This window comes from Semicossyphus pulcher, unplaced genomic scaffold (assembly GCF_022749685.1).
Source record: "Semicossyphus pulcher isolate SPU_LCO1_2020_fin unplaced genomic scaffold, fSemPul1.0.p SCAF_18, whole genome shotgun sequence".
NCBI classification, from domain to species: Eukaryota; Metazoa; Chordata; class Actinopteri; order Labriformes; family Labridae; genus Semicossyphus; species Semicossyphus pulcher.
This window is the reverse complement of record NW_027211691.1, coordinates 8,908,856-8,928,112: the sequence shown is the minus strand read 5'-3', so window position 1 is coordinate 8,928,112 and position 19,257 is coordinate 8,908,856. Positions and strand designations below refer to the sequence as shown.

General features: G+C 40.5%; 1 protein-coding gene across 1 annotated transcript in view; it reads left to right on the top strand.

The window, feature by feature from the left end:
- Positions 1–10,135, top strand: part of cunh8orf34 (chromosome unknown C8orf34 homolog) — a 58,946-nt gene extending 48,811 nt beyond the window's left edge. Inside the window, exons 12-15 of the mRNA XM_069667567.1 lie at positions 2,394–2,872; positions 4,905–5,001; positions 8,876–8,914; positions 9,711–10,135. Coding sequence (XP_069523668.1) covers positions 2,394–2,872; positions 4,905–5,001; positions 8,876–8,914; positions 9,711–9,718 — 623 coding nt within the window. The 3' untranslated portion in view covers positions 9,719–10,135. The remainder of the gene's footprint in view (positions 1–2,393; positions 2,873–4,904; positions 5,002–8,875; positions 8,915–9,710) is intronic.
- The last annotated feature ends 9,122 nt before the right edge of the window (positions 10,136–19,257 follow it).

Sequence of the window (19,257 nt, the reverse complement as noted above, 5' to 3'; positions counted from 1 at the left end):
AGTCGTTTTACGCCAAGTTACTGAATATTAAGACCAAGGGCTCCCACCAGGCGATTCAGTGAAGCTGTTCAACAGGCTAATTTGACTCTTTCAGGCCTTTATTAGCTGCTAATACTTTCCATGTTTGTAGCCAGAACCTCTCTTTTCTTTTATTGTTGCTGTGGCGAAATCTCCCTTTGTCGACTATTGTGATCAAATGAATCACAGTTTTTTTAATATAAACAAATAAATTACTGCTCGCTAAAACTGTTATTACATAGTTTAAATTGAATGCTTTGTCACCCAGAGATGGGTATTGTTTAACACCATTTTTTCTTTTCAAAACCAAACCAAACTCCTCAGTGTATCTGTGTAGAATTAGACTAAAATGAAATATAGTCAGGAAGAAGGCCAGAAAGTACAATGATACAAGGCTTAAAAGCTTACCAAGCTTCTTGTGAATTAATTCTGCTACCCAAGGACAATGCCTAGCTTTCATATTAATTCAGGCAGGCAGTATATTTTACAGCTTCAAGCCTGAAAATCAAACACAGACAAGCGATATGTCATTAGCGCTTTTGTTTATTTTCAGAGGAGGGGGCCTGATAGCGCTTGCATGAGCTCTGAATGCTTGCATAGCGTGCCGTGGCTCCGCACTCTCTCACCACGTGCAAACGCTGCTTGATCAAAGAACTTAATAGATCAGATCTGTTTCTATTTCTCCTCGTCTGCTTCTCTCTATCTGTCTCCGTCTCATTTTCGAACCCTTATTACTTAAAGATTGGATCAAAACTTATCAAAGGTTCTTACCATATGGATTCTGCTGCTGCCTCTTTGAACTCGAGGAGCTGTCACTTTAAATCAGTGTCTTTAAGATGGCTTATAGTATTTTATGTTAAGCGCAGGATTTCAAAATAAAACTGCATTGATAGACAACTCATAAATGGCAGGAAGACGGGGGAGGCAACTGGTTTACTCTAAAATCATGAGTGGAGCAACCTTTGACGTAAACGAGAGATTTTCACAACAAAAACATGTGGTGTTTATCATTTTCCTGGTAAATAACTTGATGGAAATTTATGGGAAACGGATTACTAATGAATATCCTGTTTACCATATGATGATAACATCAGTGTGGTGTGTTTGGTTAAGTTCTAGTTTACACCGTTTCTTCTTTAGTATTTCACAGCCCCCCAGCAGGTCCAATAACAAAGCTTCTTTATGGTTTCTAATGTGACATACTGCACTGCTGCCATCGCCACACGCGGATGTCATGATCCCCCACAAAGTGAATTATCCTTCAGCTTTCAGTCAGGAGCGAGGTCATGGAAGGTCAAGCTGTATCTTTAGTTTTCCTTCCTATTATTCAGTGTGTTGAATGTCCAAGGGTTAAAGCAACACAGACACAAAAGTCATGCAGCACACATGCAGGTTATTTAGCACTAAACGGTATGTGCTCTGCATTGTGTCTCACTATAAAGGTTCACCTCCGTGCACTCGGAGCTGATTAGGCACAGAAACAGGAATCTAATTACGCATGTCAGAGAATTATAAGCATTTGATCCCTGCAGGATTGTATACAAAACAGTCTGGAGTCGATTTCAAACCAACTGTCCCAAAGCTGAATTTAGAGTAGACATTTTCAGCTTAGCACACTACAAGGATATTCTTCTATTCTTCGTGAATAGGAGCATATGCTTCACATTTTTAAGTGGAAAAATGTTGTTTGTGTAGGAAGATAGCTCAAAAACAACTAAGTAAAGGTTTGTGAAATACTTGTCATGCCTCCTGTTATTTATTTAACGTCACGTGTATACACTTTTCCAGAAATACTCACAGCTGATGCGTCATTCCTGAAATTATCCCCCTCAAATGATAACTCCCAGACTTGTTTGTTGAATCTAAACTGCCAAGATTTTTAACAAAAGCATAAAACACGGAAAAAGTGACCCAGATGTTGATTGCGGACGTTGGCATTGCCCTTCTTTTACAAATAGAAATGTCTTTGAGGCTTACTGTGTATCAACTTGGACCCTTTTCTGACACAGGAAGCTGGATTCACCACAATTTACAGGGTCTATAAATATTGTCATCATTGCCCAGAAGAGGGATTAAATCAAGCGGTTTCACCCACTTAAATGCTCTGTAAAGTTTGTGAATCATTAGTCTTGTAGGACATATGTTAACCTCATAGCACAACCTCTGCATATGTAATGATGAATAATCCTGACTCTGACTTGGAAGCTTTTTCATTTGCAAGAGTTAACTTGGATTTAAAGATGTCTTTGAAGACCTAAAAAGCTTTGAACATTCCCATTTCAATGTGTTGAGAAAAATAGGACTTAAATAAGAAAGCTGTACAAACTCAATTCATTGTTCTTGACTTTGGATTATTTTCCATCTTTTCTCTCCAGAGGTTGAGAAGGACCTGGCCAAGCTTGCAGAAGTAGGGAAGATGACCACCCGGAGCACCAATAACCCGCACAGCAGCCTGCTCCACTCCCCTCTGCGCCACAGAACACTACCCGACACACTTCCTCTCACCAGCCTGCTGTCTAGACCCCAGTCTCCAGCCGGCAAGCCCTGCGGAGTGGGCCTCCCTTTGCTCAGCCCCAAGCCCACCTCCCTGGTCATGGGTCGGACTCAATCTCCCAGCAATCCCAGTAGCCGGACTCAAACCCCTAGAACGCCCAGCAGGCCCCTGACCCCGAATAGTTTACTGACACGCTCCACCTTTAACACTGGATCTCATAAAGAGGTGACCTTCAGGAGGTCGCGGAGCCGCCCGGTGACACCCACATGTCAGCCCATGCATCCCAGACCGCTGCTTACACCTCCTGGACTGAGCACTACAGACAGCCTTGGTGCCAGCCTACGGGCCTATTTGTCTGAGGTAAGACCCAAAATTGAGATTGATTGAATAGCTAAGATTATTGTTTGCTAACTAACATAGCTGTCAACCAATTCCTAGCTTACATTACTGTTTGCTAGCTAACGTTACTGACAACCAGTTCCTGGCTAACATTACTGTTTGCTAGCTAACCTTACTGTCAACCAATTCCTAGCTAACATTACTGTTTGCTAGCTAACGTTACTGTCAACCAGTTCTTAGCTAACATTAGTATGCTAGCTAACGTTACTGTCAACCAATTCCTAGCTTACATTACTGTTTGCTAGCTAACGTTACTGTCAACCAATTTCTAGCTTACATTACTGTTTGCTAGCTAACGACTGTCAACTAGTTCCTGGCTAACATTACTGTTTGCTAGCTAACGTTACTGTCAACCAGTTCCTGGCTAACATTACTGTTTGCTAGCTAACCTTACTGTCAACCAATTCCTAGCTAACATTACCGATTGCTAGCTAACGTTACTGTCAACCAGTTCTTAGCTAACATTAGTGTTTGCTAACTAACGTTACTGTCAACCAATTCCTAGCTAACATTACCGTTAACTAGAACTTTAAGCTTTCGATATAATACCATGTAACGTAATCAAACTGTAGTATTAGCTGAGAAGTTGTGAAATGCTAACTTTAATCCAAACATGTTGGCACACATGAAGCAATAACGCTCACTAAATTAACCTTTTTAAAAAATAAAGATATAAGAATATATAGAATATATCCATATATAGAAGATATGGAGCTTTTCTTTTTGGTCTCTTGGGCATACATAATAGTTGGATATTTCAGGGAAATGTGTTTACTCGCTTTCTTGCAGAGTTACAGTTGGCGATTAATGCTGTTCAGATAAGACAGTTTTTCTGGCTTAGCTGACTTTAGCTAGCTTAGCTAGCTTTGCTTACCTTAGCATAGAGTAAAGACTGAAACGACAAGAAACAGCTTGCCTTGCTCTGCCCAGTGGTACCAAAAACAGCATCCTACCAGCATCAGTTAGATGACCTACCGGACTATATGACTGTAACAATGCTCCACTAACTAGCTAGTCTGGCACATAACCCATAACATATTTTTTACCTTCAGACAGAGCCAGCTGTCTCCTTCTAACTCCAGTATTTATGCTATATAAGCTCACTTCTGCCTGTAGGTTCAAATTTATTGGACACACATGTTCATTTCATAACATCTTAATGTATTCCTTTAACTGGAACAGAATTAGCCATGGCCATGCTATGGCATCAAACAATTAAATGTCTTTCATCTCAGAGTTATCCAGCAGTGAAATGGGTCAAGTTAAACAGTGTGTAAAGCATAGAGTCAAGTTGTCTTAAACTTTGGGTCATGGACGTGAAAATCACTCCAACTTTATTGTAATTTTTCACTATGGTGAGCGTGAACTTGTGTGCTGAGTGTCAAACAGGCTCGATGCCTGCGTAAAGCTGACTGTAGAACATGAGAGCCTTTACACAGTAACATTATGACTGTGAGCACCAGGACGCACAGTATCACACGCGTACATGCCCTCACATACAAACACACACGCGCTTCGTGTGGGGTTTCGTGGAGAGTCATGGAGGTCCGTACAGTAGTATGTCATTTCATTGTGGAAAAATAAGTCTGGCATAAAAGGCAAACTTTCAGTGGGATTTCTGTCTTATAGTCCTTTCATGATTTACTTAACAGGGACGCTGTTAAATGTGAAACCTTTTTGAAGGCTTTATTAATGGTAGGCAGGAATTTTGCAGTCCCTCTGTGTACTCCTTGACAGTTATGCTAGTTGACATTGACTAGTGAGATTATCCAAAACACTAGAGCAGCCAGTGTGCTTTTATTGAGTCCACCTGGTCCTGTGTAGAAGGACTAAAGCCTCAGTAAGACACAAATTATATATTTAGGACTGGTTGGGTAAATTAAAAGACTAAATAGTTTTTCACCTTATTTTCCGTGTCTATTTTCTATCATCAGAGTATATTTAACAGTCTTCCGTCATTTCTGCTCTGTTATGTTGTATTTTTCCACTCCAGGATGAGTTTTACCAGCAGCTACAGGCCATCAGACAGCCGTGGCATATTCCCAGTGACACAGACAGTGACATCCTGGAGCCTCCTGAACAGGACAAGAGTGAGTAACCTAGCCTGCTCTTAGTCCCGTCTCTCCTTTGATTGTCTCCGTAGTTTCTCAGAGACTCTTATTTGAATTCACTGTTCACACATTTGACAAATCGCCCGTCTAATGTTTTTACCCTCCCTGCTGTTTTTTTTCCTTTGTAAGATGTGAGCCTCATTACATTACTGTAAAATCACTTTACCACAGTGAGTCACAAAGACATTAAGGTGGCTGTAGATCTATTAAAAAGTGAAGATTAATGTGCAAGTATTCCTTAAAAAAATTTAAAGATGAAGCTGACATAAAATTTCCACATGTCACAGTTGGGTGAATTCCTGGGAGGTGTCGTGTAAAATGTTCTTTCCTGGCATCAGGATTAAGATATATCTCACTCAAGATCCAGTCAACAGACATGAACAGTTGTTGCTCCAAAATCATGAATCCGTTCATACTAGTGGTCTGGCTGGGGTACAGTACAGCAGATTACTTTGGCTTTGAACATGACACACGAAGATCAGGCCTCCTTGAATGTTGTGGTCCATAAATCTCATGAATGTATGGTGATGTGGCGATATGGTTTGATAGTCACAGGCGTGTAGCTGTCTAGTTTAAGATCTCTTATTATTGATAAATATGTAGTAAAACTTTTGTTTTCATTTACTTAAGCTACGACAAATTCACTATGTAAACACTATAGGGCTGTCAACGAATATTGTTGTGTGTGAAGTGAAAAAAATCAGCACTACTGCGGCTGTCTGTCAAGCTCTCGTGTCTCCTCGTGCGCACGCTCTTACGTTACGGAGCATCTTTGAAAGCATCACCATGTCACTGTATATGTTAATAATTAACTTTAGTTACTTTAGCAACATAGGCGAAACGCAGTCAGTGTAAACTGCAGAGCTGGCAGGGCGGAACAGCGCTGTTTGTGTATATTTGAAGCATGCGCTGTTTGTTTACATCTCGCGCACGTTTTGCTTCCGCAATGTTGGAATGCTATGTAAAACACACATACACTTTACGCCGCCGTTGTTTGGTCCAATGTAAAATGACAAAGGTGCCATGAGGATGGTGCTTTGTTACGGTGCAGAGGCGGAACCGCGGTGTAAAAAAGGCTTCTGATGCCGGCTGTGGCAGAGGGACTTTGCCCCACCATCAGCCTCTGTGAGTTTTACATAAAAGTGTCAAAGCTTGGTAGTACAAAAACAGTCAAAGGGTTCATCCTCTGGGGAACATGAATATAGTCAGTGAATGTAATGGCTAGCTAACTATACTGTCTAAGATGTAATGCAAAGAATATGTAGCCAAGCAAATGATCACAAAGTCGCCAAAAACGTAACGACTTATCCTCTTGGGACAATGATGTTCAATTTTAGACAAATTGTAAAAGACCTTTTGGACCAGAGTGTGTAGAAAAATCTGATCCTATCATCTAAGCTGAATAGTAATATAAATGTTTTTCTTTACGATATCTTGCTCTGACAGATGAACTGTCCAACCAGCAGACACACTGACTGGTATTGCCATATTAAGATCTCTCCACTGCTGGAGCAAAAACGCCAGCTCCAAAGTTAATTTATGATCGAGTCCAAAATTTTATAAGCTATGATTCATAAATGTTCTCAAATTAACCAAGCCCTGCTTTCTCAATAAACAAAGCATCAGCAGCAGCTACTCAAACAGAAAAATCAAGTGCACGTGGGCCTCGGAAAGAAAGCTTTCCTTGACGTTATGACACAAGAATTCCAGTCAAACAAAAGATCAAGCAGGCGAATGGTTGTCACATGGAAATCTAACCCTCCTGACAAGTTCCTCCAGAGGGTCGTTGTTTTGCCAAATGTGTATCTTGCAAAATAAATGGATACAATTTCCTAATAGACCCCGGGGGCCTGCTCTGGACCTTGGCAGTGGTAATGGCATGTTGAGAAAGGATAAGAACGGCACATTGAATTAGAGGTGGCTCAGATACAAGGAGAGAAAAAAACAGTCCCAACAGCCGCAAGACGTGACAAAGCACTTTCTGGCGTGCGAGAGGGCCCACAGGACTGTTAGCTGAAATCTGGTTTGTATGTCTTTGTGCATGTGGAAATGTGTGTACAAAATGTGTCAGTGATTGTATCAGACAGGGTAAGACACTGAAATTGTTTTCAGAGAGCGTCTTTACCCCCTTTATCCAATTTTTTTGCCTTTTCAGGGGTCATTTTTTGACCTAGGAAACAATTGGATTACATGCTGGCAACCGAACACTCAATGTCATCAACCATAATATACAAACAAAAGAAAAGAGATAAATCTTCTGGAAATCAAAATTTCTCAACAGCCTGTTACACAGTAATGCCAACATGTTGGTGCATGAAGTGGTTTTCTTTTGGCTCTTCTTACCTGCCCACTTACCTGCATGTAATGAATGAATACTGGGCTCACTTCATTGGGGCAGTGACACCCTCTTCACAGTATCACAGCAGATGTGTCTGAGCGGGCGCCAAGTGTATGGTGAGAGCAGAATAATGGGGGAAAAAATACATAGCTATTTCCTGTTATTCAATAAACTTCCACAATGGGACGACCACGCTTACCACAATGGAGATGAAAGACGTCTGTCCTTTTTCTCACTCCTAACCCCTTTGTTCATAACGGCTTTGGCTCTCTTCTCAGCACAATAATGGAATTCATAGTAGACATGTTACATTATGCACTTGTAAAAATTCCTTTAAGGACTTAATATGTAGTCTACAGAGTTTAAGAACTACTTGGAGAGGCATAAGTGATAAGTCAGGGTCCTGTTTTTGTTCAGCTACTATTAAAATTTAACTGTGTGCAACTAAACTAAAAGAGAAACTGTTATGCTTTTCGCTTTCTTGCTGAGGTTTATATTACAAAATCAATACTACTATCAAATACACAGATCAGCCATGACATCAGAAGCATCAGAACTGGACCAGGGATTAATGGAAGAAGGTGGCCTGGTCTGATGAATCAAGCTTTCTATAACATCATGTGGACGGCCAGGTGCGTGTGCGTCGCTTACCTGGGGAAGACATGGCACCAGGATGGACTATGGGAAGAAGGCGAGCCAGCGGAGGCAGTGTGATGCTTTGGGCAATGATATGTTGGGACACCTTGGGTCCTGCCATTCATGTGGATGTTACTTTGACACGTACCCCCTACCTAAACATTGTTGCAGACCAAGCAACCCCTTCATGGAAATGGCAGTGCCCTTTTTTAACAGGATAATGCGCCCTCCCTCACTGCAAACATGGTTCAGGAATGGTTTAAGGAACACGACAAGGAGTTCTAGGTGTTGGCTTGGCCTCCCCAGATCTCAATCCAATCGAGCATCTGTGGGATGTGCTGGACAAAAAAGTTTGATCCATGGAGGCCCCACCTCACAATACAGGATTTAAAGGACCTGCTGCTTACGTCCTTCAGAGGTCTAGTGGAGTCCATGCCTCGACGGGTCAGAGCAGTTTTGGGGGCCAAAGGGGGACCTACACAAAATTAGGCAGGTGGTCATAATGTTATGGCTGACTGGTGTATTCTGCTACATGTGTTTAGCTTAGCTTAGCTTAGCGTTAAACCTGAAAACAGCAAACATTACACAAGGCTCATTAAAAAATGTAACAAAATCCACCTACCAGCACATCCAATGCTCACTTCTTAACACATCATGTCTTGTTTGTCATTACACTACACTGAAGCATGAAACATGCTGATAAGCTAGCCGTTTCTCATCTGTTGTCGTTTTACAAAGCTAAGCTAACTTGCTGCTAGCCTTTGCTTTATATTTAATGGACAGATGCAGTTTGAGAGTTGTATCACTTCTTTCAGATACTCTTAGCTGGACAGTTAATATCCATATTTTCACATTTACACTTTTCTTCTCCTTTCACAGGTGGTGCTCGAGATGCCAATAAGAGATCCGTGTTTTCAGGTGAGAAAGGCTTCAGTCTTAAACCCAGAGAGACATACGTACCTCAGAAAGTGTCATTTGGGTCACCAGACACCAATTTAGCTATTGTAAGCTACTGCCTAAAGTTTAGAGAGCCAGAAAGTCTGCCAATGACCTCATTTGTAGAGCCACAACACGTAACCCAAATAATTATCAATGGGTGACTTACTGTAGAAGCCTCCACCTTCATTTATGGTCCATTCAATTACGCTCACAGGCTAAATGGAGGGCGCAGCGGCTCTGAAATGTGATTGGTGGAGGCCGGCCATGTGTGGAGCAAGGGACGCCGTTGCCCAGTTCCATTAAGTCACTCGGGTTCTGGGTTTACACGCAGCAGACAGCGTCAACTCTCAGCGTCAACACTTGGGAGCAGGAGAAAGTCTGTCTGGTTTGAGGTTGTCTGCGGCTCTCCTTCTTGTGGCTCTGGAGGTGCCCACAGTTCCCAGCGTCAGTGTGCCAGTCTGGAGGGAGATCTGAGCGCAGGCTGCTGCTGCTTGGCTATCAGAGGGGCCAGACCATTGCCACAGCAACCAAACTCAAAGCTCATAGCTCAAGTCACCCCAATCCCTGGTCTCCTAGAAGTTATTGTGAAATATGGTCGTTGGAAGCCACACTGGGAATGCCAGGCCTCATTTTCCACCTCATGTTTGTCCATGACATGTTCGAATATTAAATGGCTGCTTCAAAGTAATTGCCCCAGTTATTATTCTTATTAGCGGTTTAATGTGTCTGATTTTGGTTTCTAGGAGACTGATGTTTTGTCTTTCATTTTTCACAGGCCTATAGTGACGAAGACCAGAGACATCGATCCAATCAAACTATTATGCAAACCACTGGACATTTTGAATATGTGTACAGAGACCATTATTTTTATACTTCACATGAATGAAAAGAAAAAGATTGTCTACTTTTTTCACTGATATTTCATAGACATTGTACTGTAACTATATGATAAAAAAATATAACAGCAGAGTATGAAATATAACATTTATTTTTGTTTGCTCTATAGCATGCTATTGAACTTCCATGTGGAGTCGGGAAAACAGATGCATTTGGTTGTTGACGGACTCTTTTTCTAGGCCTAGTGCAGACCCACGTTAAGGAAGCATTTATTGATATGCACTGTTAAAAAAGATGTAGTGTTTTTCAAATAGCAAAGAGGAAGTTGTGGAGGGAAAATAGGAATGCGTTATATTAATTAAAATGAACTGATGCACATGTCCTCTTTCTTTCTTTTGTCCCTGCTTATGTCTCTGTTTAATCCAGTCTCTCTAGAATACCCGTCTAACTTTGTGGGTCACAGTGCTGACTACATTGCTCCTATGTGTGTGCCCGGGCACATGTTGGTTAAACTGTGGTTGTCTGAGTGTTACACAGGCGACGTCAGCTCTACAGACGCGCCCATCCAGCCTGACACAGTCCGATCCCGTTCTTCAAACCCGACTGAGTTTTGTGGTACGGTACACACCCCGCAATACCGACCTTTCAGTCTGTCTCACGGGATGTGGTCGACAAACTACTCAGCCCTCCGCTTTGTTTTCAGTGAGGGTGATTCCTGTAAAAGGATGTGTGAGAAGACTAATCACCTAAATCCATCCTGTAAAACATGTAACGTGGATTAATGTCCCGCGTATTACAGCACATCATGTACTCATTGAAAGGGGATGTGGTTTTGAAAGATATGTGGAAGAATTTTCATAGTCACAGTGGTGCCTTGATTTAATCTTGATATCACTATAAGCAATATTTTCCTGTCAGAAAGCGGAAATTACAATTTTCGTATTTCATTTTCCATTTGCACTTTGTTGGTGAGGTCTGTGATTGCCATCTGTTCTTGCAGCAGAACACCAGCACACTCACTCAGTTTATACTATCAATATTTTCTCTGAGTTCATGTGTCTGCATATGCACTCTTTGATTTCTTATGTCAGCAAAAATATCAAGGCTCTGGAGTAAGGCAAGACAGTTTGTGAGATGAAGACTTGAATTACTGCCACAGATGTCACACAAAGACAGCGATCTGATGCCTTCCCTCCCTCTGTGTATGTGTGAATGTCTGTGTGTCACAGCTTGTAAAGATGAAATGAAGGGACCTCTTCTTCTTGACACAACTCGTACTTCAGTTTAAAGCCATATGACCTCTTAATGAATAATTAGGCTTAATATTTTATCAGTCGAATAAGTCATATTATTGGAATCAGAGAGATCATAACATAAATGCCACGTCTCTTGAGTATGCAATCTCCAATACCTTCTTAAAGAATGTATACTGTACAGGATTTACACAGCAGGGGTATTCAAAGCAACTGCAGGGGCCACCCAGGAACAGCAGCAGACATCACTGCACTTACTGGGAGATCTGGACCACCTTCAGTGGCCGGCAGACTGACCCAGGTCTTAATTTACAACTGAACAGACTGGGATTTACCCTGACGTACAGCACAAATAAATCTACGGTGGAAGAGAGGTATGCTTTGAAGGCATATAAAGTCAGCAACAGTCGCTGCGTGAAACGAAAGAGCCAACATTTCTATATCACGAAGAAGCAATCTGAATAACTTCCACCACTACACTATGTATGATTGAGAGGAAATAAACCTTTCTTGTGAGAACAACTCGGCAGAAGCAGCCGGGGAGCTTTGTGTGGCTGCTTTTCATGGTAATATAAAACATAATCAACAATCTGGATTTTGTTTTCAGCCTTCATTGAAGTGAACTTCCCATTCTCACACAGCCAATGAAATCGGGCCCCCACTGTTCTTTAGCTGTTAACTTCTTCAAGGCTGTCATCAACATGAAAGTGTTGCTCTGCGCTGTTATAAGTTGGAAGTTTTGCTCCACTTAAATATCTAACTTTGTTTTACAAAATCTACATCCATAGATGCAGTAAAGCAAAAATAAACAGTGTAAGTCAGACCTGTGTCATATGTTGTGAGCTCTAACTTGTTCATGTTCACAGCCAGACATGAACTGTTCTGCACCACTGAAATGAATGGTGTAATATTACAATGTCAAGCCTGTATTTTGTTATGATCAAAGCTTTAAAGCTACATAATATAATAAAGATGAGTGATGGCGAGCATTATGTTTAAGATGATTTCTAGCCATTGCCATTTCCTAATCATCTTACTTTTCTCTTGTTTTACCTGAATGTTCATATTAGAACAAATTGTGAAAATATATTTAAGAACATCTGACAATTATTAATTTTACAGCTGTTTTTTTTTTTTTTTTTTTTTTTTGAACAATGTATTGCAGAAACTCTTTCAGGTTCCCAGTCACCAAAGTCATATGACACTTTTGCTTCAAAGTCTCTGAACAGTCCAATTTGCCAGAGCACATCTTTATTGAAGTGGGCAGAATTGTGTATTTATGTTTTCAAAAATAATCCTGTATTTAATTCCTTTTTTTTTATTAATGTAGAGACTGTCATTCTGTTTGTACTTACACTGTGAGAGTCTCAAGTTCAGCAAAGCTTTTAAAGCTCTCCAACTGTCAGTGATATATTAAAGCTATGATTAATATCACCCGGATGCCTGATATATCTCCTCCGCAGCCCCATTTGGAAAATAAATATGAAATAAAAAATATTCCATCTGCTGAGCATATTTCCTGAGCTGCAACTGTTTCCTTAAACCAAACATAGCAGCAGGAAATCTGCTTGCTTGTAAAAGGTGCCTTATAATAACTATAATAATCTAGCCTCATTTTCTTCTTCTTCTTCTTCTGATGATTGCATGATAAAAGCAATAAGGGGGCAGTAAGGACTGGTTATGTCTGTCTGGTTTGTGTGTGTCTTTATTGACAAACGTTGTACATATACAAGTGAACAAGGATCAAACAAACGAGGAACACAAGCAGCAATGTCAGGGGGTTTACAGCCACAAGTAACTAGTGTAAAGCAAATAATGATAAAGAGTATTAAAGTAAGAAGTCACAATTTCAGTTCATGCATATTTTAAACATTGGCATAGATTGGAAGTCTTAATAGCAGCCAATTGAAGAAATGTGTTGTTTGAATTCATTTTTAAAGTACAAAAAGGATGGTTTATGGTTTGAAAAAGGTCAGTTTACAGTTCATATTAAATAGTTGCCATCGTCAGCGTCATGAACATTGAACGCACCGCCACCGGAAGCAGTATTTGACTAGGTCACACATTTCGACAAAACACTGGCTAACCGTCCTTTCGTTGGCTAATATTTCTAAAAATGACCTCAAAACAACTGCAAGTGTTTTGCTTGTAATTTTATTTAAGAAAAACAGTTTACAAATCATGTTACTCGAATGGATAGCGGCGAAAAAGGCTCTAAAATACAAACGAAGGTTTACACGACTCGAGAGCAACTGCCACGTTCGAATTCCAAGACAACAGACACTTGAAGGTATGCTAGCTCAAGCTTTGTGTGTTTGTTGATTGGTTTGCTGTTGAAATATGCCATTTATTTTCTTACAAGAGATTTAACCACTGTATGCTGTATGTAGAGTTTGTTCTTGGGCTGCGTTGCTTTTATTTAGCGACACATGTAACCACAAGGATTCAATCGAAATGTAATTCTATTTAGTGTAATTAGCTTAATGCTACATAGGTTTTGTTGCTGCGTAGTGCAATAGTTTTAGCTTTTGCTGTGATAATATTCCATGAACACTGTATTGGTAATTTAATAAGAAACTATAACAACTATAAATGTGTTTAGAATTTTGTAGCCTATAATTTAGTAGTAGCTATAATTACTTTGGATTTTTGTGTATGTAGTTGTCTAGAGTATGAGATTAAATATGTATAATAAGCAGTGATGGACAAAGTACACAACTTCATTTCTTGAGTCAAAATATACTCTACCTAGATATTAGAAGTGAAAGTTGCTCAGTCATATTATTACTTGAGTTACTGAAGTACTGGCGTATTTGCTTTTTAAAAATACTTAAGTATTTAAACAAAAAAATCTTAAACCTTGTAGTTTCACAATTCACGAGTGCAGTCAAGAATACATGGGTGTACATTCTGCTACGTAGTTTATTTAGAAAACATTAATTACATGCAGATCTGCAGCTCCGAAATGATAGGAACAACCAAAAATACCTGATGACCAGGGAGAATGTCAGCTGTAGCCATCATTACCACCACTAAATGAACTGCCTGATCTGAGTGACGTTTGCTGTACGTTCAATCATGGTGACGCGTGACGTACAAGTATGGCAACACCACTGAGACAAACCACAGGCAGAAGTACAGGAACACAGTTTATTGTCTTTCAGATTTTAGAAAAGAAAAGAGAATGCATCAGCTGACTTCAGAACAAAAGTAGCGAGTAACGAGAACATTCTTAGAAATGTAGTGGAGTCAAAAATAATAAGTTTCCCCCCAAAATAATACTCAAGTAAAGTACAGATACTCAAAAAATGTACTGAAGTACAGTACTCTTACTGTCCACCCCTGCTAATAAGTATTGGAAACACATCTTAAATCCATTCTGATTTCAAGAACAAACGTTTAAACCTCAGGCAGCAGTCTTTGACCATCCTTTCCCCAACATTGTAAACCAGAAGATATCCATCATTGTCGTGTGAATAGTTGAGGCTGTTAGGTTTGGCACGACTTGTGAAGTGTTAAAGGACATACTGTCTGTATTAAACAAGTGCTATGTTGTTTCAAGCCGGATAGTTTTCATTTTGCACATTTTCTGCTGTTTGCTGTGGCAGTTTATTGGCTTTTCATTTTACTACCTCACATTATATTATAGTAGTACAAGCTTTTATTTATTTAATGCTTTTTCCATACGGATTATGGTGTCAATCTCAGTTTTATGATAAGTGACACGGAAATAGCTTATCCTCTTTGGTGCGTTGTGTTTAAAAGAAAAAGATCACTTCTTGGATTAGCAAATTCCTGATGATCCTTTGGAACATCATGTATTTAATGTTGTTCCAAAGGCCTGTTCAGGAAATCCAGAAGGATTACGTACTGGATGAATAAACAGGAATCCTGTTGGAATCTCTGGCTGATTGTGAGGCTTTTCTGTCAAATCTCTGTAAAAGTCACAGAAGGCCTCGTCGTCTCGAGAGTACTCTGCACTTAAAGGTTCGATTGTCAGACCTCAGCGTGTGAGAATGGTAGTCTGAGCTGTCTTTTAATGCATATCGCTTGTCTTTCTCACAGACTAATTCCTGGTTCTTCTCCCTGACCATGATGCGGTCACTGCTCCAGACGCTTGGGGAGCTTTTCAAAGACTGGGCTGTATATTTGTTACACACTGGCAGGCCTTGTGGTGGGTGAGGCTTAAACCTAGGTCAGATGACTCATCCAGATGCAATGCTTGTGTCTTGGTCCAGGGAAGCTTTGTGCTCATATTATTGTTTGAAATTTGAGGATCTAATCTTGGTGTAGTTGTGCACCATGTTTTGGAAATGTTTGCGTTTACTCCTGTGGATGCACTTTATTCTAGTCTGGAGTGGATTGAAACAAAATGGAAAAGAACAAAAAGCATATTTGTTAAATGCTTTGTGTTCAACATCTAACTTTCTCACTTTCCTGGGCTACAAAAAACGCCATCAATCCCTCTGAATCTCTGCTTTTTTTAATGCTTTCATTAACATAAAAAGTTGAATTGAATTGAATGCGCCTGCACATGGCTTTTTATTAAAGCTGTGATTTATTACACTTTCCTTAGCAGCTTTATTCTAATTGTCTGCCAGCATACTTTTAAGTACTTTTGCCAGTTTATCAAAGCTTTCTTCCAGAGGCTGCTGCCGGATGACTGCGTAAGATGTGCCTCGATCCCAGCTTTTAGTTGTCATGCCAAATATCAAGTAGATTGCTGATTTCTTTCCTGAAAGTTATCGTAATCCAGATGCTGCACAGGCCATGTGTTTACTCATCTGTGTGAGTCGCCATCAAACACGATGGGAGAACACTAAACCGACATCAGTTCTCCCACCAGCTGCTAATTGGATTCATATTCCAGTGAAAGCATTGTCTTGTCACTGTCTCCCTTTGATGAAGAAAGGGGGATAAATATTTGTGGGATGTTAGATGGAGAGCTTTTAGAGGATGAAATGATTATAGATTGTCAGGTTTAGTTTGATGTGAGCATATACAATGGCTGTGTGAATGTAATGAGGATTTATTATCTTTAAACATTTGCTAATCACTTTGGACACATATTGTGGATGAAGACGTCTGCACTCCGCGAGAGTGATCTTTGAAACTATGCTAAAAGATTGTTATCCTGTGCTCTTTTCCTTCCCTTCTTTCCATAATGAATCCTCAAACAATCAAGTTCCACATGACCTGCTCTTAAACTTTTAAACAAAAACAGTTTAAGCGGTAGAAACAATATTGAATCATTTGATTTGGCACTAAAAGGCTCTTTGGTTGTGTCCGTGTTTCATCAGTGCTCCGAGGGACAGCATGCAGGAAAAGGGTGGAGAAGGATGAGTGATGATGCTGTTACTGGCCAGCAGGGAGGGGGAGGAGGCTGCGTGATCGGCCCTGTTCAATAACCCTCATGTGGATCTCTGACCACAGGAGACAGGAGAGTGTTTGTACTAATGCCAGAGGACATTTGAGTGCTGTAAGCTGCTTCACACCTGCTGCTACTTCTCTCTTTTCCTCTACTCCCTGTAAGTTTGGCAAGTAAGGCATGAGTGGCCTTTTGTTGCCCTTCTTTTTGCACATACTTGTCATCAGCATAAGCTTCAGTCAGTCAGTGATGGTTAAGAGCTACTGGCATAGCAGAGGAAATGGCAAAGGACAGATTACTTTTTACAGTGCGAGTAACATTGGAAGCGTTCAGTTCTCATTCTTCCCAATCACAATGATGACGCTGTTTCCCCTCATCAAAGCGTCACGCTGCCAGAAGTCTGATCTCAGTTTCCCAGCAATGTGATGCAAAGTGGAATTGTTTAGAGGTCATGATACGTCAGCTTCAGCCAGGTTGAACGAACCAGAACATTAACAAGTCATATTTGTTGTTGTGGCGGAGCTTGTCACGATAAGCTTGAGAGAATCAACATACAAAGAAGATGAATTCCCTGCTCTGTTTTTTGTTTTTACAGCAGAGCTCGGGTGAAATCCTGCCTCTGAGTCATAAGTGTTTTTGTTCTGGCTGAACAAAATGCTTTCCATTTTCTCGGTTTCTGTTTTACGATGTTGAACAAAGAATGATTGGATGTCTATACCAGCTGTCCCAGATTGTTTTTTTTCCCACTATTTCCACCCTGAGGACGGCTTAAATCTCATTTTACATTTAGGACCCTTTCAATCAAAAGGTTGTAAATGCAGTATTTACCTAAATTGAGTACCTCTGAAACCTCAGCAGGTTGTTTGCACCGCAGGAAGAGAGTTGAATCAAAAGAAAATGTTGTGTCAGTAGGTTACACAGCAGGTAGGCTACCTCAACACCCACCCCCTCCTGCCACACTGTGTTTTGTCTATTAAAGGAGCAATTCGCCCCCGGAAAAAGCCACTGTCAGTCAAAACTGGTGTTCTCCGTAATTGATAGAAGCAATATTTGAAATTAGCGCATACAACACCCAGTGTGTATTGCGCCCCTCAGTCTGAAAGGGACAGCCCAACGAGAGGCGCTGGAGTGATACTACCATTTTCGAAGCAGGCAATGGCCCAGAGAATTCGACGAGAATATACTGATGGATCGTCTAAAAAATCTTCAGGTCTGCAGTCTACATTTCAAACCTGACGATTTTGAACGAGACATGACATCGGAGGCGGGCGTCCTACACTGAGGAAGTCTAGTTTAGCAAGCTCCCTGGCCCTGGCAAGCGGATAGCGTCCTCCAAAGGCACAAAGTGAAATTGCATTTTTTTTTACCATAATGACCATAAATAGAACTGAGGTTGGTGTAATCTTGTAAAATGCTGTAACCCATATGTGTGATTCTATAGAATATGAGTTGCAAAGTAGGCATGCAGGCAAAATCACATGAAGTCCTATGATGAAAGAATTATTGAGAGGTCTGCATGCTTTCTCACATACAGCCTTTGAAAATCTTTTTTTTAACTTGCTTTTGATATTTATGTCACACATCTTATTTCAAAGCCACTGAATGAATGAAGAGAAACAATTGATAACCAAGACATTTTACAGTTCCTCCATGATTTCAGTGACAGTTTAGCTCATGGTTGGACTTCGCACGCTGAACTTTTAAGAGTCTTTCAAGTCCATGCCAAACAAGGAGGGTTTGGGGCTGATGCTAGTTTCTCAGATACATTTCCATGAAGCTGAGATGTGCGCCGGTCTTGCCAAACGTTTTTTGAGGGAGAAAAAAGAGAAGAGTAACCGAAGAAAAGAAAGTCATAATGCCTATTGAAAAATGTATCTTGTAAGCAGCTGTGGTCTTTTTTGTGCCTCAGATCCAACAGGGAGATTCAGGGCATGAAGACGTGAGGAGGTTGAACTGTGCCAGCCTTCCACAAGAGGGCAGATGATGTTGCAGAAGGAGAGGGTCCTCCTGGAGTGTCTCTGATGACATGGCTAGTTGGAAGGACCCTTCATGTTGAGCCCTGGTCTGGCTCTGGTCATTATTCTCCTGTTGTTATAAAGCCTGTGTAGTTTCTGCTGAAATCTCTGGTTGCAAAGCATTTTATAATGCTGTGTACTTAATAATGTAAATTTGACAGTTTACAGGATTGAATATAGGTTATCTTTTGAGCCGCTGTTTTAGGTGTGAAATATGGGGGTGATCCATGCGACAGCGTGATGTTACAAAATATCAAGGGCAATTTTTGAAGCTGAAAGGCCGATTTACTACAGCATAGACTTAAAATTACAAATTCCTGCTGACTATTGTCATTAAGCACAGAAACTAAAGCTTTTTTAGACTTACACATTTGGTTAGCTAGCCCCGTCACAAGCTGCAATAATTTAAACAATCGATTGTGTTTCTGTTGTAATAGGCCTATTGGAGTTGATTGTAGTCAAACAACCAATAAAATGATCAACAGAATATAATCTGCGTCCCTTTTTCTGTAGCTAATATGTCAAGTTGTTTAAGTAACTCAAATGTGAATATCTGCTTGTTATCTGTGTGATGTTCACTAAAAATAGTTTTTGCTGTTTGATGCTATCTTTAGGAAATCTTGATGGACACAAAAGATTTCAGACACTTAAAAATGAGCTGTTTAATCAAGAACATAATTGTCAGAGTAAACAATTAATAGAGGTTTCGGTCGGTCGGTCGGTCAGTCGGTCAGCAACGTAGCCTACATCTGAGAGTTAGTACAACACAAGCAACGATTCAGACAGGAGGAGAAGAAGTGCCAACAAACAGCCAAAGTGTGATTGGGCACAGGGGTCGACAGGCAGTGC